The sequence below is a fragment of the Barbus barbus genome (assembly GCF_936440315.1).
Source record: "Barbus barbus genome assembly, chromosome: 23".
NCBI classification, from domain to species: Eukaryota; Metazoa; Chordata; class Actinopteri; order Cypriniformes; family Cyprinidae; genus Barbus; species Barbus barbus.
In genome coordinates this window covers 30,484,336-30,506,092 of record NC_136751.1, presented here as the reverse complement: position 1 = coordinate 30,506,092, position 21,757 = coordinate 30,484,336, and the positions used below count along the sequence as shown (strand labels likewise).

The window sequence follows — 21,757 nt, the reverse complement described above, 5'->3', positions numbered from 1 at the left end:
CCAAAGCAAGTTCCCATTATTGCTGGCTTTACATTAACCCCATCAACAGAGAAACACTTCACATGACCACCTCCTACGCCACACGTCTGCATCATAAAGAGAAAGCGGTCAAATCTTTACAAGAATCTTGTAATTTTTCATGATAATTTGATGTTATAAAAGGACTTTGGACTTGCTTGGTTAGCGGATTCTCTGTTCTTTACTATGTTGATTGAATCTACGCACCCAGAAAATACTACACAAATTGGCACAGGACTTGTTTGTGTGATTTGCTGTTATACGCAATAAAATAAAATCTGAACCATCTGAACACACTCTTTAGACACTAAATAACAGCATCCACATCTATTCAACGTTCAACCTGACAATCAAAACTCATACAACCAGGCAAAACTCAAATATCCATGATTGTAACCTCTCAGGGTCTTTATATGCTGTTAATCTTTAAGCACTTCCACGGCGTCACCTTTGATGGAGCGAGAACATTTTTACCCCCATCAAGAGTATCTATTCTACAGGATTGACCAATGAGCTTCCAGCTGTTCCACGGCTATATAAAGTGACACATAAACACATCAACTAAACACAGGAGTCTGATTCTCAAGCATCTGATCCACTTGTGGACCAAAGAAAGAGACCTGATCTGGAAGAGCTCAAATTATTGTACTCTTTGACTTAGTTCACTCCCCAAAGCCTTCTGATGGAGAATCCTGGGTTTGAGAGATCTAAAGACGACCCTCCACAATACGAGGAGACGTCTTTTTGTGGCAATGGGTTCAATAATGGGGAACGGCGAGCCGTGCGGCCGTCTGTGGTCAGTGCTTTTGGGCACAACACCCTGGACCGGGTGCCAAACGTTGACTTTTATCGAAATGCGGCGAGCATCAGCGGACACAGAGCCATCAGACCTTCCCTACAGGAGCTGCACAATGTTTTCCAGAAGGTGAGTCACACCTGAAAAGAACAATATTCCGTCAAATACAAGATCATTTGTATTTGCATTTAAATTGTGCATTTTTACACAGTATGCATTATGAGGCGATCTGTTCTTCCCATGCACCGCCACATTCGTGATATTTTAATAACATAAATCAAACATACGTTTCATGACTCAGTGTTTAGACCATAGGCAGTTTGTTGAGCTGATTTTAGGCTAATTGCTGAAGTGGGTGTCGTAACGGTGGCCTGGCGGTGACCCGATGCAGGCAAAGATCAATAACCAACCTAATGAGAAAGCCAGAGCGAGAAGCACTCGGTTTATGAGTAACGATCTTCTGCGGCTAATGCATTGATCCGCTGGCCATAAACAGGATAATTAATGCAAACAAGAGCTGAAAATTTTGCGCTGTTCTAGAGAGCGTGCATGTGCGCAGTCCTGATGTCGGAGAAAGTTATTTGCAGAATGCTTCCAATCCCATTTGTTCACATTTTCTATTGCAAGAAACAAACTAGGAAAACGAAAACTGCCAAGTCACCCTTTAAATGATGTTTTCTGGGCATCCAAAGCATCCAAGTCTTTTGAGTCACAGTCAGACCGCCAGCGTAAATCACTCAAGACAACAACACAGAACTTCTTCACATCTACAGAAAAATTATGCATTTATGCATGAGGTAATTAATAAATGTCATATTTTGGTAGTTGCTGCGTAACTTGTACACTGACTTTGAGCAACATCAAAATGCATATATTTACATAAGGAGCCCATGACATACAGGAAAAAAAAAATAAATAATAATAATTATATATATTTATTAAATTTGTGACCATGATTTACTAATTTGTTCCCTCATGGTAAATCAAATTAGTACAATGTTGCCACAACTTATTAAAACGAAGGAACAAATGTATCTCGTCTTAAATGTCTTAAGTATCAATTTTCCAAATTTGAGATTTATACATCATCTGAATAAAGCTGAATAAATAATCTTTCCATTGATGTATGGTTTGTTATGATAGGACAATATTTGTCTGAGATACAACTATTAGAAAATCTGGAATCTGAGGGAGCAAAAAAATCTAAATATTGAGAAAATCTCCTTTAAAGTTGTTCAAATGAAGTTCTTAGCAATGCATATTACTAATCAGAAATTAAGTTTTGATATATTTACGGTAGGAAATTTACAAAATATCTTCATGGAACATGATCTTAATATCCTAATGATTTTTGTCATAAAAGAGAAATGTATAATTTTGATCCATACAATGTATTGTTGGCTATTGTTACAAATATACCTGTGTTACTCATGACTGCTTTTGTGCTCCAGGGACACATATTAGTAAATTTTGGATGAATGAGGGATCAAATGAGGGAACTTATTAGTCGATTGTGGAAACAAGTTCTTAATTTATGGCCACGATATCCAATTAAGTTTTTTCCAGCATGTCAGGTGTGGGACTGAAGTCATAAGAGAGTAAAATGCACAGTTTTAGATGGAGATTAGTTTGTTATCTACCCAAAAGGGTTTAATTTTAACTTCCCTATTTATCGTCAGAATGGAGGCCTTGATACTCCCAGTACAGGTGAGGACAGAGAAGGAGCGGATACCTCGACGCTGGGCGATGTGGAGTCCGTCATCCCGCTGGATGAGAAGGAAGCCGGAGGTATGGTGAAATTTGGATGGGTCAAAGGAGTTCTGGTGAGTTATTTGACATCTTTCGTAACTCGCTTCACATGCGCTCTGCTGCAGTTTGACCGTGTGCTTGCGTTTGCAGGTGAGATGCATGCTGAATATCTGGGGTGTCATGCTGTTCATACGGCTGTCATGGGTATTCGGACAAGCAGGAATAGGTGAGATGTTCCTCCTGTGACCTTCATAAACCTTCCCTGAACACACAGCAGGTGCTCATTTACATTCAGCACACAAATCTGAATTCTGCATATGTGCGCACACACATCTGATCCCAGCTCAGTGCAGACAAACCCACAAAATCCAAAGGTTTTTTCTTTGCAGTGATGCTATAGAAGAAGCATTTTTGGTTCCCCAAGAAACATTTCAGTAAACAGTTGTTAAAAGAGCCATTTCCTTTAGTGTGCAGAATACTTTAACAATCAGAATACCTTTTTCCACTATGAAGAACCTTATTAGGGTCCATGGATGTTGAACGATCAATGCCAATAAAGAACCTTTAGTTTTAAGAGAGAGGAAGATTTATACTCAGAGATGTTCTTTCAGACATCTGGAGACTTCATAGAGTTCTCGTTGAAGATTGAAGTATCAGTGTTTCTAAGAAGAAATAGAAACAGATTCAAATGAGTGAATTGTTGACACACAGTAAGTGTATGAAGCTAAAAAAGGAATGTGAAGAGCAGCTTACAGACTCTTTTCATACTAGACATAAAGAAAGCACTCAGAGTTTTTCTAAGGCAAACACTACATACATTGACTTCAAAAACATTTAATTTGATCTTGGAACAATTTATTCTTCTGATTGCACACTTTCTTGTCACATCTGAGTAAATATAAGAATTTTCTAAAACCATTACTAAAAAAATGAAGGAATAAATTAAATGAAAGTGCTGTTTTTCCTTCAGTATTTTAGTCTTGTTTTCCAATGCAAATTAATCTAAAAATTCTTAAATCAAGACAGATGCAAAAATTAAATATGTAATCTTGTTTTCATATGATAACAAAGGATGGATATCTGCCAATGGCCTAAAATAAATAAATCAATCAACTTAATTCAATTCATTCACACTTCATTTTGTTCAGTTTCTCAGAAAACTACTTTATATGTTAATTTTGCATCTTTTTGCATTTTATTTTTGTTTTGTTTTCTTCTATTTGTGAAAACAATAAAAAGTTATTGTACAATTTTTTTTTGCATCTCCAGTAAATGTAACTTGATTTAGATGTTTAGATATTTGTGCTGGAAAACAAGACAAAAAAACTGAGAAAGATACTACTTTTTTTTGCAGTGCATGCACATTTAAAGCCATAACTTAAAAAAATGAAGCTTTCTGCTCTGATTTAAGAGCTTTTTAGACTTTCATCTGTGGAAGGACGAAGTAAGAGTTTTTAAAGACCCACAGAAAAGACTTCTGAAACTCACACGAGAGATCCCCGGGGTCTGGTTCTCAGGAGAAACATCTGAGGAGGTTGTAGTCAGGCGGCGGCGTGGAACACAATGAAGGTCACTGCTGGGGTTTATGGAGAATAACTAATGATGCGTCAGAAGTTTGAGTTTCTGAGAAAGTTCCAGAGGTTCTGAGAAGAGTTCAGTTCCAGTCAGACACCTCGAGCTGCAGGCGAAACACATTACAGGCCATCAGAAACTCACTGCCCTTACGTGTTTAAAGAGGTGTGAGTGACTCCAGGCGATGAGAGCTTTTATTACTATTATTATTCAGTCATTTAGCAGACGCTTTTATCCAAAGTGACTTACAAATGAGGACAATAGAAGCAATCAATTGTAGTATTAAAACAACTAAAAAACAGATCCAAAACTAAAAGCTAAAACTTTATAAATACTACCTATACACATTTAAAAAAATAAAGAAATTAAATAAAAATGCATGCAACAAAATTTCAAAACTTAACATTTAAATGAAAAAAGTTAAATAAAAATAAAGCTAAAACAATTCAAAATATTAAAGAACAAGAGGTATAAGAGTATAATAATAATTCTAACATAACACTATATATATATATATATATATATATATATATATTCAGTATATCATTTCATTTCCATTTAGTTTGTTGAAGAATTAAAATAACTCAAATTAAATAAAACTAAAACTTAATAAAAGACCTATACAGACATAATAAATTCAGACATTATTTAACTAAAATTAAAATAGATAAATACAAATCACGACAGTATAGTTTATCAGTAATCCTAAGAAATAACACTGAGCCAAACACACATGCTGAAAACAACAACTTACTAACACATAGTAAGAAATGGTTATAAAAACTGAAACAGGAGTGAAACAAGTAGAAAAGAGGAGAAATAAAAAGCGATACTTCTATCCTTTGCCGGTGTCAGCCCGGTGGAGTCAATGGTCTTTACACTCTTCAGTCTTCACACGACCGCTGCTGCGGGAAACTAAGCTAACTTGCATTAAACAAATGGCCAAGCAAGCGCAATAAACTCAATAAATGAGTTTACTCCTCAACGATCTCATTATAGCGCTGAACAAACACACTAACCGAAGCATGCTGGGTGTTCACGTGCTCAGCCTTTCACACCGAATGTGTTTATATTCTGTGAAAACTAAAAATTTGAGTTATCTTAAATAATAACTATGTTGAGAGGTGCTGAAATGGCGTTTGGTCTCATGCTGTATCGCGTATCTTGTCAGTGTGTGCACTTGCGTGGCCATTTTTAGTGATTAATAGGAAAGTGGGTTCAGCTGAATTCTAGTGATTTGTTAGATAGATATAAAAAAGGTTATTATACCACGGCAGCCCTCATGTGAAGCCCTCTTAGTGTGAAGCCCATCGACTCTACAAATAATTCAGCCACAAAATCACTCACCATCATATCTTTACAAACCCATCTGACTTTCTTTCTTCTGTGAAACACAAACATATTGAAATATAAGTTGTTATTCACTGACATGGGTCATCTGATGTATTCAGGCTCATATTAAATCATAAAGATTTGTTTATATTACCTGACAAAGCATCTGTGTGTTTCAGGTTTGGGGATAGTGGTTGTGTTATTGAGCATTGTGGTGACCACTCTGACCTGTCTGTCCATGTCAGCTATATGCACCAACGGTGTGGTACGAGGAGGTAATGCACACTTTAAGTAGCAGCTTAAAAGGATAGGATAATTCTGTCATTACTCACCCTCATGTCGTTCCAAACCCACAAGACCTTCAATCATCTTCAGAACACAAATTAAGCGCTCTCTGACCCTCCAGCAAGGATCCTAACACGATCAAGACTCAGAAACATAGCAAGGAGATCGTCAAATAGTCCACATGACATCAAGGGTTCAACTGTCATTTTACGAAGCTACGAGAATACTTTTTGTGTGCAAAGAAAAGTTTCTGAGTCTTGATGGTGTTAGGATCCTTGCTGTCTATGGAGGATCAGAGAGCTCTCAGATTTCATCAGTAATATCTTAATTTGTGTTCTGAAGATGAACGAAGGTCTTACGGGTTTGGAACGACACAAGGGTGAGTAATTAATGACAGAATTTCATTTTTGGGTGAACTATCGCTTTAATCAGGTCTTCATCTGATCTCATGGAGCGTGTTTGTGCTCTAGGTGGAGCGTATTATCTGATTTCCCGCAGTTTGGGACCTGAATTCGGCGGCTCCATCGGTCTGATCTTTGCGTTCGCCAACGCCGTGGCCGTGGCTATGTATGTCGTGGGGTTTGCTGAAACTGTGGTGGATCTTCTCAAGGTACAAACCTATAAAAATGATAAAACCAGCCTGGAAATTCAGGAGGAATCTAAACAGTTCTTTCTGCTCTGTACAGGAAAACAACGCCCTGATAATGGATCCAGTGAATGACATCAGGATCATCGGCTGTATAACGCTGGCTCTGCTGATGGGCATCACTGTGGCGGGAATGGAGTGGGAGGCCAAGGTAAGACCAGGAGCATGCTGGGATTGAGTTTTTAGGCATGACAGCAGATTGAGAACCTTCTCCCTCTCTATAGGCTCAGGTAGCTCTGTTGGTGATCCTGTTGATGGCCATTGCCAATGTATTTGTGGGAACAGTGATTCCCTCCACACAAGACAAGCGCTCCAAAGGCTTCTTTAACTATCAAGGTGAGACTGAGGAACATCACTCAAGAAACGCTGAAAACTGTGCCTGAAAATAAACATACTTTCCATCTGAGGCCCAAAGCATCAGGACCATGAACGACCCCCATATTTAGATTGGTGCTTTTCAATGTCTGTTTCTCAAACTTCTAAATGAAATCTGAAATGTGTGTTTAAAGCAGGGGTCGGCGACCTTTTCGGCATGACGTGCCATTGTGAATTCTTCTGGTTAACCATTGTTAAACACAACATTTCTATAGTAAAACAGCTGACTAAATTGATTTTGCCAAGACTAAATGATTTGCAGTTTCATCTTTTTCAGGGTTTCACGCATGATACAGCGTTCTAAAAATGTGGTGCTCAAGTTAAAAGTTCAACTTTAAAAAAAAAAAAAAAGACCTTGCAATTGCAATTCCACCCATGCCTCGTATTTTGAATGCATTCCAAGTGAATGGCCCCTTACAGTTGTTTGTTGGTACTAACCCACTTAATGGCCCTATATAGTTATTTCTTGTTACTCACCCTAAACAAAAACCCAAAGTTTTGGAGCTTGATGAGACTAATAGAACAAATACTCCCAGAGAAACATCTGTTTAAATCTGGTCAAAAATAATGTCACTCAATTTAAAATGATGTCAGAGCAATTAAAATCACTATTTGGATATTTTAGGAACAGAAACGGGTTAAACAGAAAAACTACGCGTACATTTTCACAACATTGATGTACTATAAGTGTTAAAAAAATCTTTTCTGTTGCATTTTTTAAAAGTTTAGCGTTAAGACGACAACATTGTCAAAACAATCGCCGTTCACTCATTTCCACGAAAGCGACTACAAATTCTGTATAATGCACGTCAGGCCAGTAGTTGGAGGTGTCACGTTTTAGAGAAACATTTTGGTAGATTCCACAGAAACAGTAACGGTATCGTTTTCAAAATCAAGCACATTGAAACCCATTTAAAACGTTTGCATCTTCAGGCCTCCGAAACACAATTGTCGTGTAACTGAACAGTCAAAATGCATAAAAAGTGTTGCATTTTTAGTTTAATTTTTTTTTTTTTATAAGAAAATACGTTAAGCATTTTAGAAATAAATACTATTTTAAAAATCTAATTCAGTACAATACTTTTATTTTATATAGCCTATTAAAACATAGCAATGGATCGGTGGATGTTCATGAAGTCAGTATCATTAGTAAATCCTGAAAATGAAACGCAGAACTCCTGCCGTGAACCATGAACCGTGTCAAACACATCTCATCTCTGGCTAAAACAGAATCCATCGCGAAGGAAAACTTTCTACCGGAATTCCGAGATGGAGAAACGTTCTTCTCTGTTTTTGCCATCTTCTTCCCGGCAGCCACTGGGATTCTGGCTGGAGCCAATATCTCTGGAGATCTCGAAGTAAGAGCGAGTATCTGGCACATTTCTAATCTGAAATGACTGTGCAATCAGAAGCTCTCTCAACATTTTCACACACGAACGCCTCTGATTTTTCAGGATCCTCAGGCGGCTCTTCCCAAAGGAACACTGCTGGCCATCTTCATCACTGGAGTAACATATCTGGGCATCGCTCTGGTTGTTTGTGAGTCCTGAACACACACATTGAAATGACTCTAGTCTCAGTCTGGATGTCTAACAGAGCGACTGCGCTGATTCTCTGCAGCTGTGACGGTTGTTCGAGACGCGACTGGGTACCGCAATGACACTATTCAACTGGGTTCGAGTTGCAACTTCTCTTCGGCCTGTGATCTGGGCTACGACTTCTCCATCTGCCAAACCACCAAATGCAACTATGGCCTCATGAACAACTTCCAGGTGGGAATCATGAACATACGTGACCTGACATACATGTATGAAACTCATGAAAATGATGGATGAAGTCGTTTATGTCAGTGATGGGGGTAATTTATTACAAATAATGCGAGTTATGTAATCAGATTACTTTTTTCAAGCAACTAGTACACTGCAAAAAATGATTTTCTAACTTGGATATTTATACTACACTGTAAACAAAAAAGTTGAGCAAACTTAAAAGTTTAAGGCAACCAGCTTCAGCAGATTTTTCCGTTTTCTCAACTTATTGTTTTAAGTTTATACAACAAAAAAGTTGAGAGAACTGAAAAATCTGCTGAAGCTGGTTGCCTTAAACTTTTAAGTTTGCTCGACTGTTTTTCAGTGTAGAAAACAAGACAAAAATACTTAGGTCTAAGATATTATGTCTTGTTTTATGAAAAAAAAAGATCAAAATTATGTTAGTTTTTGCTTAAAACAAGCAAAAATATCTGCCAATGGGGCAAGGAAAATAATCTTGTTTAGCCTTTGAATTAAGATGATTTTTCTTACCTCATTTGCAGATATTTTTCCTTGTTCTAAGCAAAAGGATTACAAAATTTGAATATTGTTTTCCAAAAACATCTCAAGTCATTTTACTTGTCAAGTAAATGCATGTGGATTCAAGAATATTTAGACATTTATACTAGAAAACAAGACAAAAATACTAAGCAAGCAAAATAATTTTTTGCAATGTAAAGTAATGCATTGCTTTGTAGTTTACAAGACAATATCTGAGTCTGAGTTGCTTTTTCAAATAATACCAGTTACTGTGTTTCCCATGTATTACTGACAGCTCTTGTGTTGCCATGTTGAGAGAAATCAGGAGTAAGTGCAGAAGCATTGTGTAGTAGTTCTAGTCTAAATATGAACATGTACACAAAAACACATGCAGCATTCCTCAAAATCAATAAAAACTGTGAAATGCAAACACAGAATATGATGCAGTAATTAAATGTTAAATAACACAAATATCCTTGAATATTAATCCCATTTTATTAACCTGTCTTTGCTGCTGACCTTCAATTGTAGTTTACGTGCAATTTTTCTTATCGGATAAAAAGCTTATCCTACTCAAATGTGTGCATATGTTTTTTATGCACATTTTTAAAATTAATGCACATCTTGGTGTTTCCATCAGCATTATTTTACGCGATATTCCAAAATGCGCATAAAAATAGGTGGATGGAAACATAGCTAATGATCCGATTTCATCATATTAATAAGCAAAAATTAGCCGCATTCATAGCAAAAAAATTTCAATTTCTGAGGAGAGAAAAATGAGCCCAGTCCAGATGGGAGAAACACAAAAGTAACAACTCATTACTTTACACAAGAAATGTAATTAGTTTTTTTTTAGGGCGTAACACAATATTGTAATGCATTACTTTTAAAAGTAACTTTCCCCAACACTGTCTCTTGTGTGTTTGTGTAGGTAATGACTCTGGTCTCTGGGTTTGGACCTCTCATCACGGCGGGAACGTTCTCGGCCACGCTCTCCTCAGCTCTTGCGTCTCTAGTGAGCGCACCCAAAGTCTTCCAGGTCAGAGTTCACACGAACACCATTAAAACCCAATAAATGCCTGATCAGCTATAGGCCTTTATAGGACAATCTTAAAATACAATAAAAGACTGGAGTGCATTGTAAAGAAGCTCTTAAAAGTCCAGTTTCTCCTTGCACAACACAGATTTTAAAAGTGAATCCGTCCACAGGCTCTATGCAAGGACAACATCTACAAAGCCCTCAAGTTGTTCGCCAAAGGTCACGGGAAAAACAACGAGCCAATCAGAGGATACATTCTGACCTTCTTCATCGCTATAGCGTTCATCCTCATTGGTAAATATAGCAGTAATGAAATGATTTCATGAACAGATGTGATGATGTAACAGCGGTTGTTTGTGTCTCAGCTCAGCTCAACACCATCGCTCCCATCATCTCCAACTTCTTCCTGGCCTCATATGCTCTCATCAACTTTTCCTGCTTCCACGCGTCATACGCCAAATCCCCAGGTCCTGTCTAGACTATTACACACACACTCAATCTGTTCCAGAACCCAGTTAGCTGTCTACAAACACTGTATAATGGCACTAATTAAAGTCTAAAGACTCTGTAAACTGTGTGTTAAAGCACTGGTGTGTGTGCAGGTTGGAGACCGGCGTATAAGTATTATAACATGTGGCTGTCTCTGTTCGGAGCCGTGCTCTGCTGCGCCGTGATGTTTGTGATTAACTGGTGGGCGGCAGTGCTCACTTACGGCATTGAGTTCTTCCTCTATATTTACGTTACCGTGAAGAAGCCAGGTAAGAGCGCAGAAACAGTCGCTCCTGAAAAAGATAAAGCAGAGAGCCATATGTGACCCTGGAGCACAAAACCAGTCATAAGGGTCAAGTTTTTTAAATTGAGATTTGAATAAATCATCTGTCCATTGATGTATGGTTTGTTATGATAGGACAATATTTCTCTGAGATACAACTATTAGAAAATCTGGAATCTGAGGATGCAAAAAAATCTAAATATTGAGAAAATCTCCTTTAAAGTTGTTCAAATGAAGTTCTTAGCAATGCATATTACTAATCAAAAATTAAGTTTTGATATACAATGCCGCTCAAAAGTTTGGGATCAGTAAGATTTTTAATGTTTTTTAAAGGAGTTTGTTCTGCTCATCAAGGCTGTATTTATTTGATCAAAAATACTGAAAAAAACTGTTATTTTGTGAAATATTATTGCAATTTAAAATTTAAAAAATTTTCAGCATCATTACTCCAGTCTTCAGTGTCCTTCAGAAATCATTCTAATATACTGATTTATAATCAATGTGTCAGTCGTCTGTCGTGTGTGTCGTGTTCCCGCCTCTTGTGTCCATATTTGGTTTGTTTCCTGTCCTTGTTTAATGTGATCATTAGTTAATCTTTGTCCAGCTGTGTTTGTCTCATTATTTATGAGTTACCTGTGTATTTATAGTCCTGTCTGTTCAGTGTAATGTCGTCTGGTCTACTCGTTACTCCCCGGTGTTCCTGTCTGTGTCAGCCCTGCCTTGTCGTCTTCATTAAAGACTGTTATTATTTATCCTCGTCTGCGTGTTCCCTGTGTCCTCCTCGCGTGTGCACCGGGACACAATGTTGGAAACCGTTGTGCTGCTTCATATTTTTTTGGGGACCTGTGAATTTTTTTTTAGGATTGTTTGATTAATAAAAAGTTAAAAAGAACAGCATTTATTTAAAAAAAGAACGTTTGTGTTACAATATACAATGCTATTCAAAAGTTTGATCAGTTATTTGTTCTTTCTTTAATTAATACTTTTATTCAGGAGGGATGTGTTAAATGAATACAATATCATAATAAAGACTTCTATTGTTAGAAAAGATTTCTATTTTGAACAAATGCTGTTCTTTTTAACTTTGTATTCATCAAAGAAAAAAGTATCATGTTCCAAAAAACAATATGAAGAGTTTCAACACTGATAATAAATCAGTATATTATTATGATTTCTGAAGATCATGTGACACTGAAGACTGGAGTAATGATGCTGAAAATACAGCTGCAGATCACAGAAATACATTACAGTTTAAAGTATATTAAAATAGGAAACCAATATTAGAAACTGCAATAAGATTTCACAATATTACAGTTTTTTCTGTATTTTTGATCAAATAAATACAGCCTTGATGAGCAGAAGAGACTCCCTTAAAAACATAAAAAATCTCACTGATCCCAAACTTTTGAGCGGATGTGTATTTATGGTAGGAAATTGACAAAATATCTGATCTTTACTTAATATCCAAATGATTTTTGTCATAAAAGAAAATGCATAATTTGAGCCATACAATGTATTGTTGGCTATTGCTACAGATATACCTGTGTTACTGATGACTGGCTCTGTGCTGCAGGGACACATGTGATATAAACCATAAACACAAGCATGAGTGATATAAGACACCTGATCCTCCTGCTTCTCTCAGATGTGAACTGGGGTTCGTCCACTCAAGCCGTGACCTTCATAAACGCTGTGAACAACGCTCTGACTTTATCTGCGGTGGAAGAACACATCAAGAACTTCAGGTGCGCTCAGCTCAAAGCAGATAAGCGGGTGTTTAATGCAGATTATATTCTCAGAGTTTCGCTCCTTCTGTTCCGGTGCAGACCCAAGTGTCTTGTGATGACAGGATCGCCCAGAACCAGACCGGCGCTGCTGGACTTGGCACATTCATTCACTAAGAATTATGGGCTGTGTCTGACCTGTGAGGTGTTTGTGGTGAGCAGATGTTCTCGTCAAACAAACACAAACGAATCTCCACACACCAGGGCTTCCTGCGGGACTCTGGAGGCAGATTATGCCGATCTTGATCGTGTGATTAAATAATGTTTTATTAAGCAGATGAAGGTCAGATTTGTCAGACGGCGTGTGTGTTTTAGGGTCCGCGTGATAAGAATCTGCAGGACATGAGTGCTGCCATCCAGCAGAACCAGCAGTGGCTAAACAAGCAGAAGCGCAAAGCCTTTTACACACCTGTCGCCAGCCAGAACCTGCAGAGAGGAATAGAAGCGCTGATGCAGGTCAGTCTGAACACAAGCACAGAGATGGATGGATACTATAATATCATATACTGTATCATTTAGCTATATATGGTTCTTGAGCAGTAAATCAGTATATTAGAATGATTTCTGAAGGATCATGCGACACTGAAGACTGCAGTAATGATGCTGAAAATACAGCTGCACATCACAGAAATACATTACATTTTATAGAATTTTCACATAAAAAACACATTTTAAATTGTAATAATATTTATAAATTTTTACTATATTTTTTGATCAAATAAAAGCAGCCCTGGTGAGCAGAAGAGACTTATTTTAGAAACATTAGAAAATCTTACAAATAAAAAAAATTAATGGTAGTGTACACACACACACATACATATATATATATATATATATATATATATATATACACAGTGTATACAAGGTTTTTGCCCCCTTCCTGTTTTTTAAAGTTTTTGCATATTTGTCAAACTTAAAAGATTCAGATCATCAAACTAATTTTAATATTACACAAAGATAATGCAAGTAAATACAAAATGCAGTTTTTAAACGATGATTTCATTTATTAAGGGAAGCAAGCTGTCCAAACCTACCTGGCCCTACGTGAGAAATGAATTGCCCCCTCCCGTTAAATCATGAAAGAACTGATTAAACACATTATTGTAGAAAGAGTTATATTTCACTATCCAAACCCCGGCCTGATTACTGCCAGACCTGCTGAATCAAGAGAGAACCTGTCTGACAAAGTGAAGCATGCTAAAAGAGCTTCAAGAACAGATCAGAAACAAAATAGTTGACATGTATCGGTCTGGAAAGGGTTATAAAGCCATTCCTAAGGCTTTGGGACTCCAGTGAACCACGGTCAGAGCCGTTATCCACAAATGAAGTGGCCGGCCGACCAAAATTACTCCAAGAGAGCAACGACAGCTCATCCAGGAGGTCATAAAATAACCCAGAACAACATCTAAACAACTGCAGGTCTCTCTCGCCTCAATTAAGGTCTGTGTTCATGATTCAACAATAAGAAAGAGACTGGGCAAAAACGGCATCCATGGGAGAGTTCCCAGGCAAAAGCCACTGCTGACCAAAAACAACACAAAGGCTCGTCTCACATTTGCCAAAAAAATATTGGCAAATATTCGTAATTTGACTGTAATTAGAAAGGTATTACATGTATTTAAGCTGTGTACTGGTGGGTTAAATCAAACTCAGGTGCAGCTGGAGAAGGTGTACAGTATAGATACACATTAAGTACACTTAAGTACAATCTTGATACACTTTATTTTAAGTAGATTATATCTGTGTACTTGCATTTATAATTACGTTGTATAAAGTCTGCAACACATATGTAACAATCTTTTTGTTACATAAGTATCTGTGTAACAGACTCGGTCTGATACATGTGTGTAACAGTAGCTGTCTATTACATCTACATCATTACTAACTGTAATTACAGACTGTTCCTTAACTTACTTACATGATAAGTACATTTAGTTTCATGTAAGTACAACGGCTACTACTAAGTACTTAACTAATTACTCTGTATTATGGACACCTTAAAATAAAGTGTTACTGAACTTTTATTTTGGATGCGATTAATCGTTTGACAGCACTAATCATTTTTTAAACATGCCTTATTTTTAAGGTGTCCTTGTTACATGTACTTACTATTATAATAACAATAAATTATGCATAATTACATGCAAGTAACCCAAAGCCAAACCCTAACCCTAACACAATAGTAGGTACATGTTCTTAATTAATATTACTCAGTACTTTAATGTATAATTGCACTATAACAAGGACACCTTAAAATAAAGCGTAACCAAAACATTCCTGATGTGCATCCAGAGACAAAACAAAGGCACAGTGCAAGTTTATTTCAGTTGAAACAGCTCAGACTTACATTTTAGTCTGGGACTAGGCTTAAGCTCTGTTTGTGGAACCGGGGGAAAGTGTTTAATAGTCATGAAAATAATGTCAAAATCTTAATGTGCTAAAATAGTGTGTGCGTGTGTGTGTGTGTGTGAGCGCGTGTGTGTGTGTGTGCGTGTGTGTGTGCGTGTGTGTGTGTGTGTGTGTGTGTGTGTGTGTGTGTGTGAAGGCGTCAGGACTCGGCCGGATAAAGCCAAACACAGTGATGTTGGGATTTAAGCGTGACTGGAGAATCACCAAACCACAGGAGATTCAAAGCTACGTGGGAATTCTGCAGTGAGTCCTCAATCTGTCTGTCTGAATCACCTGCTGTCTTTCTCTCTCTCTCACACACACACACACGGTTCTGTTCTCCCCGCAGCGACGCATTTGATTTCGAGCACGGGACCGTGATACTGAGAATCAGTCAGGGGATGGACATCTCTCACATCCTCAAAGCAGAAGGTACAACACCAGCAACTAACTCTCAGAGGAACAAGACGCCTCAGATTAACATTACTGTGTGTTTAAGACGTGAAACAGATGAGTTAAAGGAACAGTTTGCCTAAAGATGAAAATGCACTCACTCTCAGTTCATCAAAGATTAGGATGAGTGTGTTTCTTCATCAGGTTTGTAGAAATGTGTCTCTGCATCAGTAATGGATGCTCTGCAGTGAATGGGTGCCGTCATGAATATGCAATATTGTGTGATTGTCAGAGGAAATGGAGCGCATGATCATGGAGCAGCAGGCGCTGGAGATGGAGGAGAATGACTTTCAGCCACACGGAGGAAAAGGGTTCTTCAACAGGAGCAAGAAAATCTCCAAAAAAGAGCTGACCAGCAAAGGTACGTTCTCTTTTTCTCTCTCTCATTCTCTCTCTCTCTCTCTGAATGTCTTAAATGCATCAAATGAATCGTACTCAAAGACGTTCTGCAAGTGCATCCATCAGGCCGGAGCTCCAGTGCTCTAATAAAAGCTGATTAAATGTGCCTCTGTAAAACCGTCTGTGCTGTTATAATCTAATAGTCTGGTCTGCCGGAGCACAGTGCCCTGAACTCCAAACGCACTGCTCGCCGCTCCGCTTCTCGGACGTGAAGGTTTTTAATAGGACAGAGCCTCTTAATGGGCTCAAACGCTGCAGACTCAGGTCTTTCTGGATTCACCATTATCTTCGTCTTTACAGCCTCTTCTGAAACAGATTCAATCATTGGGTCACATGTCATTTAGCAGGCGCTCGTTTACTAACGACTCATTAAACACTAATCTGTTGGTCTTTTTGTGCTGATGCCTCTAATCACTGCGGTCTAATAAAGCACACATAGTGGCTATAAACATATTTGGACACTTGAGCTACAATTAAAGACACACGTATTTACATTAAACAATAAAATGTCAAAAGTGCGATTATTTTAAATAAACACAACACACTACTGTCACTGACATACTATAATAGTTTTACTAAGAATTTGAATTATTTTTAGATTGCATATTTCTATTCTTAAAGTCTATATAGTTTTATTCATTTTGTCTATATGTTTTTATATAAACAAAATCCATACTCCCATGGATTTTAGTCATTTTAGTAAATCAAGTTAAACTAAATGAAAAAAAAAATCCTTGGAAACTAGCTGAAATAAAATTATTAAAGGTTTTTTTATATATATTTTATGAAATGTTTATTTTATTTCAAGGAACATTTTTTTGATTTTGGTTAACTGTAATAGTTTTTTTTTTAAATAAATTTGAGTTTATTTCAGTAAACATTTATTTTATTTTAAGCCACATTTTTTTATAGTTTTAGTGAAGTATAGAATTAAAAGAACACGTTTTAAACAAAACATACCTCAAGATGAAGTTTTCTAGATTTCACAATATGAGACAATAAATATATAATTCTAAATGAACACAAAATGACTTGGACATTGAACACTAGTTAGTTAAAATCATTTAAAACATGGCTCAGAAAGTGAATTTAGTTCTGAAAAACATCATTTGAGAGCAGATGCTACTTGATTTAATATTGCAATCAAATTCACACATTTTTGGCTTTACTTTTGAGTCAAAAAATGCACAGACTCGCATTAGTTTTGCAGTCTAATTCAAAGACATTAACACTAAACACAGTCTGGATTTAGCTCTTAAAGATCACCTGTTTGTCCAGAAGAGCTGAGAGCTTTTTGTGTTCTTTCCTCAGTTTCTCTGGATGTTCTTCAGACATCAGATCTGGCCAAGATGAACCAGCGTCTGGTGGAGGCCAGCAGCCAGTTCAAGAAGAAACAGGACAAAGGGACGATTGATGTTTGGTGGCTGTTTGATGACGGAGGTGAGCACAAGTCCTCCTGATGTCACGGCTGTGTCAGGTATTAAGTGTGATGGTGATGTTCCTTCTTCTTGTTCTGCAGGTCTCACGCTTCTCCTGCCTTATATTCTGACCACACGGAAGAAATGGAAGGACTGCAAACTCAGGATCTTCATCGCCGGCCAGCCTGAGCGCATCGAACAGGACAAAGAGGAGTATGTCAGAACACACACAGAAACAGACTAACGCCTCTAATCTAGCACCGGCTGATGGATGCCGACTAGTAACTAGTGTTGGGAAGTAACTAGTTACAATGTGACAGAATTACGGGATTTAATTACAAAATGAATGCAACTGTAATCTGTTACAGTTACTGAGAAAAAATGTGTAATTAAATTACAGTTACTTCTGAAAATGTAACAAAGGGGGTTACATCTGAATATTTTCACATGCATACAGATTTGATTGATTTCTTTCCCAAATTGCATTGACTGCTCTAAAATATGAGACACTAATCTTTCAGGACACGCTTATATATAACTGTTTTATTTCCTATTTGGGTTTATGTAAATTATTTTTTTTAAGATTAGCTGTTTTTTCCAAAGCATTGTTAGACGCCAGTGTTTCCTGTCAAAGCTATACAAAGATTTGATTTCAAAAACAGTACCATTATAGCTATTAAACTATTTCTTATGATTTTAAATCTGTATTTACCTCAGAATTATCTTAAAATAGAAAGAGGTGCTAAAGTCTGATTTTGTGGTGGCTGTGCTTTGAAATTAAATAATTTGAATCTTTAATGATTAAATTATTATAATTCAAGTGATGAAGGATTTTGAGTACTATTGTTAACCCTGGCTGCTTTAAATGTTTTAAAATGATTAACAGTTGAAAACATTCATTAGAAATTTAGAAAAGTAATCAAATGTAATCAGATACCTTAATTAAATGAACTGTAATAGTTACATCACTTATGACATTTTTAATATGGTAACTAATGTGTGATCTATAACCTATTATTACATTTCTAAAGTAAGCTTCCCAGCACTGACTAGTAACCCGTGTGTTTTTCTCCGTAACTGTGTGTCAGAATGCAGGAACTCCTGAGGAAGTTCAGGATCAAATGTGCCGACATCAATGTTATCACAGACATCAACGTCAGGCCCAGCGCAGAGAGGTGTGAATAAAAAACACACGCGACTAATCCTCATTTCATTCACTGACACGCTCCACGTGCTCCGAATGCACTCACTCACTCATTCTGTGTGTGTGTGTCCCTGTGTGTGTGTGTGTGTGTGTCTCTGTGTGTGTGTGTGTGTGTGTGTGTGTCCCCCTGTGTGTGTGTCTCTGTGTGTGTGTGTGTCTCTGTGTGTGTGTGTGTGTCTCTGTGTGTGTGTGTGTCTCTGTGTGTGTGTGTGTGTGTGTGTGTGTGTGTTTGTGTGTCTCTGTGTGTGTGTGTGTGTGTGTGTCTCTGTGTGTGTGTGTGTGTGTGTGTGTTTGTGTGTCTCTGTGTGTCTGTGTGTCCCCCTGTGTGTGTGTCTCTGTGTGTGTGTGTGTCTCTGTGTGTGTGTGTGTGTGTGTGTGTGTGTTTGTGTGTCTCTGTGTGTCTGTGTGTCCCCCTGTGTGTGTGTCTCTGTGTGTGTGTGTGTCTCTGTGTGTGTGTGTGTGTGTGTGTGTGTGTGTGTGTGTGTGTGTGTTTGTGTGTGTGTGTCTCTGTGTGTGTGTGTGTGTGTCTGTGTGTGTGTGTGTCTCTCTGTGTGTGTGTGTGTGTGTGTGTGTGTGTTAGCTGGAAACTGTTCGAGGACATGATTGAGCCGTTCCGGATGCACGAGGGTTCAAAGGAGACATCGCAGGCTGAAGCTCTGAGGAAAGAACATCCCTGGAAGATCACAGACGCTGAGCTGGACACCTTTGAGGAGAAGGTAGGATCCCAGAGGACACACACGACCCACAACCCCTTGCACAAGAGGAGGAGTTTGTGACCGTTCATTAAAATGTAGAAAATTTTAAAAACAAAGCTGCCACAGCAGTTAATAATTGTGTAAAAGCAGTAATAGTATGTGCACTGCTGGTCAAAAAGTTTGGAATAATTAAGATTCTTTAATGTTTCTGAAAGAGCCTCTTCTGCTCACCAAAGCTGCATTTATTTGACCAAAATACAGTAAAATTGTGAAATATTATTACAATTTAAAATAACTATTTTTTTATGTGAATATCTGTTAAACTGTAATGTATTTCTGTGATCTGCAGCTGTATTTTCAGCATCATTACTCCAGTCTTCAGTGTCACATGATCTTCAGAAATCATAATAATATACTGATTTACTGCTCAAGAGGCACTGATTATCAATGTTGAACTCAGCTGTGCTGCCTGGTATTTTTGTGGGAAATGTGATACACTATCATTCAAAAGTTTGGGGTAAGCAAGATTTTTTATTTTAAAAAAAGACAAAAGAAATTAATACTTTTTAGTAAAGACGCACTGAATTGAACAAAAGTGACATTTATAATGTTACAAATGATTTCTGTTTCAAATAAATGCTGTTCTTTTGAACTTTCTGTTCATCTGTGAATCCTGAAAAATAAAATATATCACGGTTTCCACAGAAATATTGTGCAGCACAACTGTGTTCAGCATTGATAATAATCAGAAATGTTTGTTGATCAGTAAATCAGTATATTATTATGATTTCTGAAGATCATGTGACACTGAAGACTGGAGAAATGATGCTGAAAATACAGCTTTGATCACAGAAATAAATTAAAGTTTAACACATATTCACATAGAAAACAACTGTTAGAAATTGTAATAATATTTCACTGTTTTTACTGTATTTTTGATCAAATAAATGCAGCTTTGGTGAGGAGGAGAAGAGACTTCTTTAAAAAGTCATTATTCTTCTAACAGTTTGACTGGTCATGTATTTAAGTGAACTAAGACACATCCCATAGGACTGAAATCCACGATCAGTCTCATGAGTGTTAGATACGCGTCTGTGCTTCACTCTCCACAGACGATGCTGCAGGTGCGTCTCAATGAGCTTCTTCAGGAGAGCTCCAGAGCAGCCAAACTCGTCGTGGTGTAAGTCACATCCTCATCAGCATTGTGTGTGTCAGTGCATGATCATGTGACTCACGTGTGTGTGTGTGTGTGTGTGTGTTACAGGAGCATGCCCATCGCCCGTAAAGGCTCCGTCTCTGATCATCTGTACATGGCCTGGCTAGATGCGCTCACCAAAAATCTACCACCGATCATCCTGATACGAGGAAACCATCAGAGCGTGCTGACCTTCTACTCCTGAAGAACACACACACACACACACACACACACACACACAGTTCATGTTCAACAGCATACCACTCATGTATACTGTACATGAAAAATTAATCCATCTATATATTTACTTATTTGATCAGACATTTGTACATAAAGTAACATTAAAAATGCATAATAAAAAGCCATTCACTGAATTTAGCATATGATAAGGCATACTGTGCACGAAGAATGAACCCATGATCTGTATTTATTATTTGATCAGACTGCCAAAAGAAACTTTTCTTATTATCAATGCTGAAAACTGATTTTGCTGCTTAATATATTTATATATTTGTGAAAACTGTGACATACACTACCCTTCAAAAGTTCAGGGTATGACTTAAAAAAAAAGAAAAAGGCCCTGGAACACAAAAGCAGTCATGAGTTTGTAGCAATAGCCAACAATACATTGTATGAGTCAAAATTATACATTTTTCCAAAAATCATTAGGATATTAAGATCATGTTCCATGAAGATATTTAGTAAATTTCCTACTGTAAATATATCAAAACTTCATTTTTGATTAGTAATATGCATTGCTAAGAACTTCATTTGAACAACTTTAAAGGAGATTTTCTCAATATTTAGATTTTTTTTGCTCCCTCAGATTCCAGATTTTCTAATAGTTGTATCTCAGCCAAATATTGTCCGATCATAACAAACCATACATCAATGGAAAGATTATTTATTCAGCTTTCAGATGATGCATAAATCTCAATTTCACTAAATTGACCCTTATGACTGGTTTTGTGCTGCAGGGCAATATATACTTTTATTCAGCAAGGACGCATAAAATTGATCAAAAGTGACAGAAAAGACGTTTATAATGTTGATTTTGATTTCAAATAAATTTAGATTTTTTTAAAACTTTATATTCACCAAAAAACACCAAAAGACATTTTTACATAAAATAACATGACACATTCTGAATAAAAGTCACTGGCTGGAGAACATCAACATAATGAGGTATAAAGCCGCTGTAATGAAGGCCTGCAGCGCTCTGCGGCTGAATACCGGCCTCTACTGGACACATGCAGCTAGAACAACAACACATCTCTGTAAACAGCATACAAGCACTTTAGTGTCTAATTATTCAGAGTGATCCATTAAAGGCTCTTATTATGCTC

The 21,757-nt window shown here is 37.3% G+C and overlaps 1 protein-coding gene across 1 annotated transcript; it reads left to right on the top strand.

The window, feature by feature from the left end:
- Positions 1-700: 700 nt before the first annotated feature.
- On the top strand, positions 701-20,783 carry LOC306843288 (solute carrier family 12 member 1-like; the record flags this gene model as incomplete). The annotated part of the gene is made up of 26 exons (XM_079374675.1): positions 701-943; positions 2,494-2,637; positions 2,714-2,789; positions 5,647-5,742; positions 6,223-6,362; positions 6,439-6,549; positions 6,623-6,734; positions 8,004-8,131; positions 8,228-8,312; positions 8,394-8,545; positions 9,996-10,103; positions 10,274-10,397; positions 10,469-10,570; positions 10,706-10,861; positions 12,521-12,620; positions 12,702-12,813; positions 12,975-13,115; positions 15,205-15,311; positions 15,397-15,479; positions 15,733-15,861; positions 17,211-17,339; positions 17,419-17,530; positions 18,406-18,492; positions 19,102-19,237; positions 20,329-20,396; positions 20,481-20,783. 26 exons carry the CDS (start codon positions 701-703, stop codon positions 20,614-20,616), a joined length of 3,117 nt encoding a protein of 1,038 aa, XP_079230801.1. The 3' UTR covers positions 20,617-20,783.
- Between the last annotated feature and the right edge of the window lie 974 nt (positions 20,784-21,757).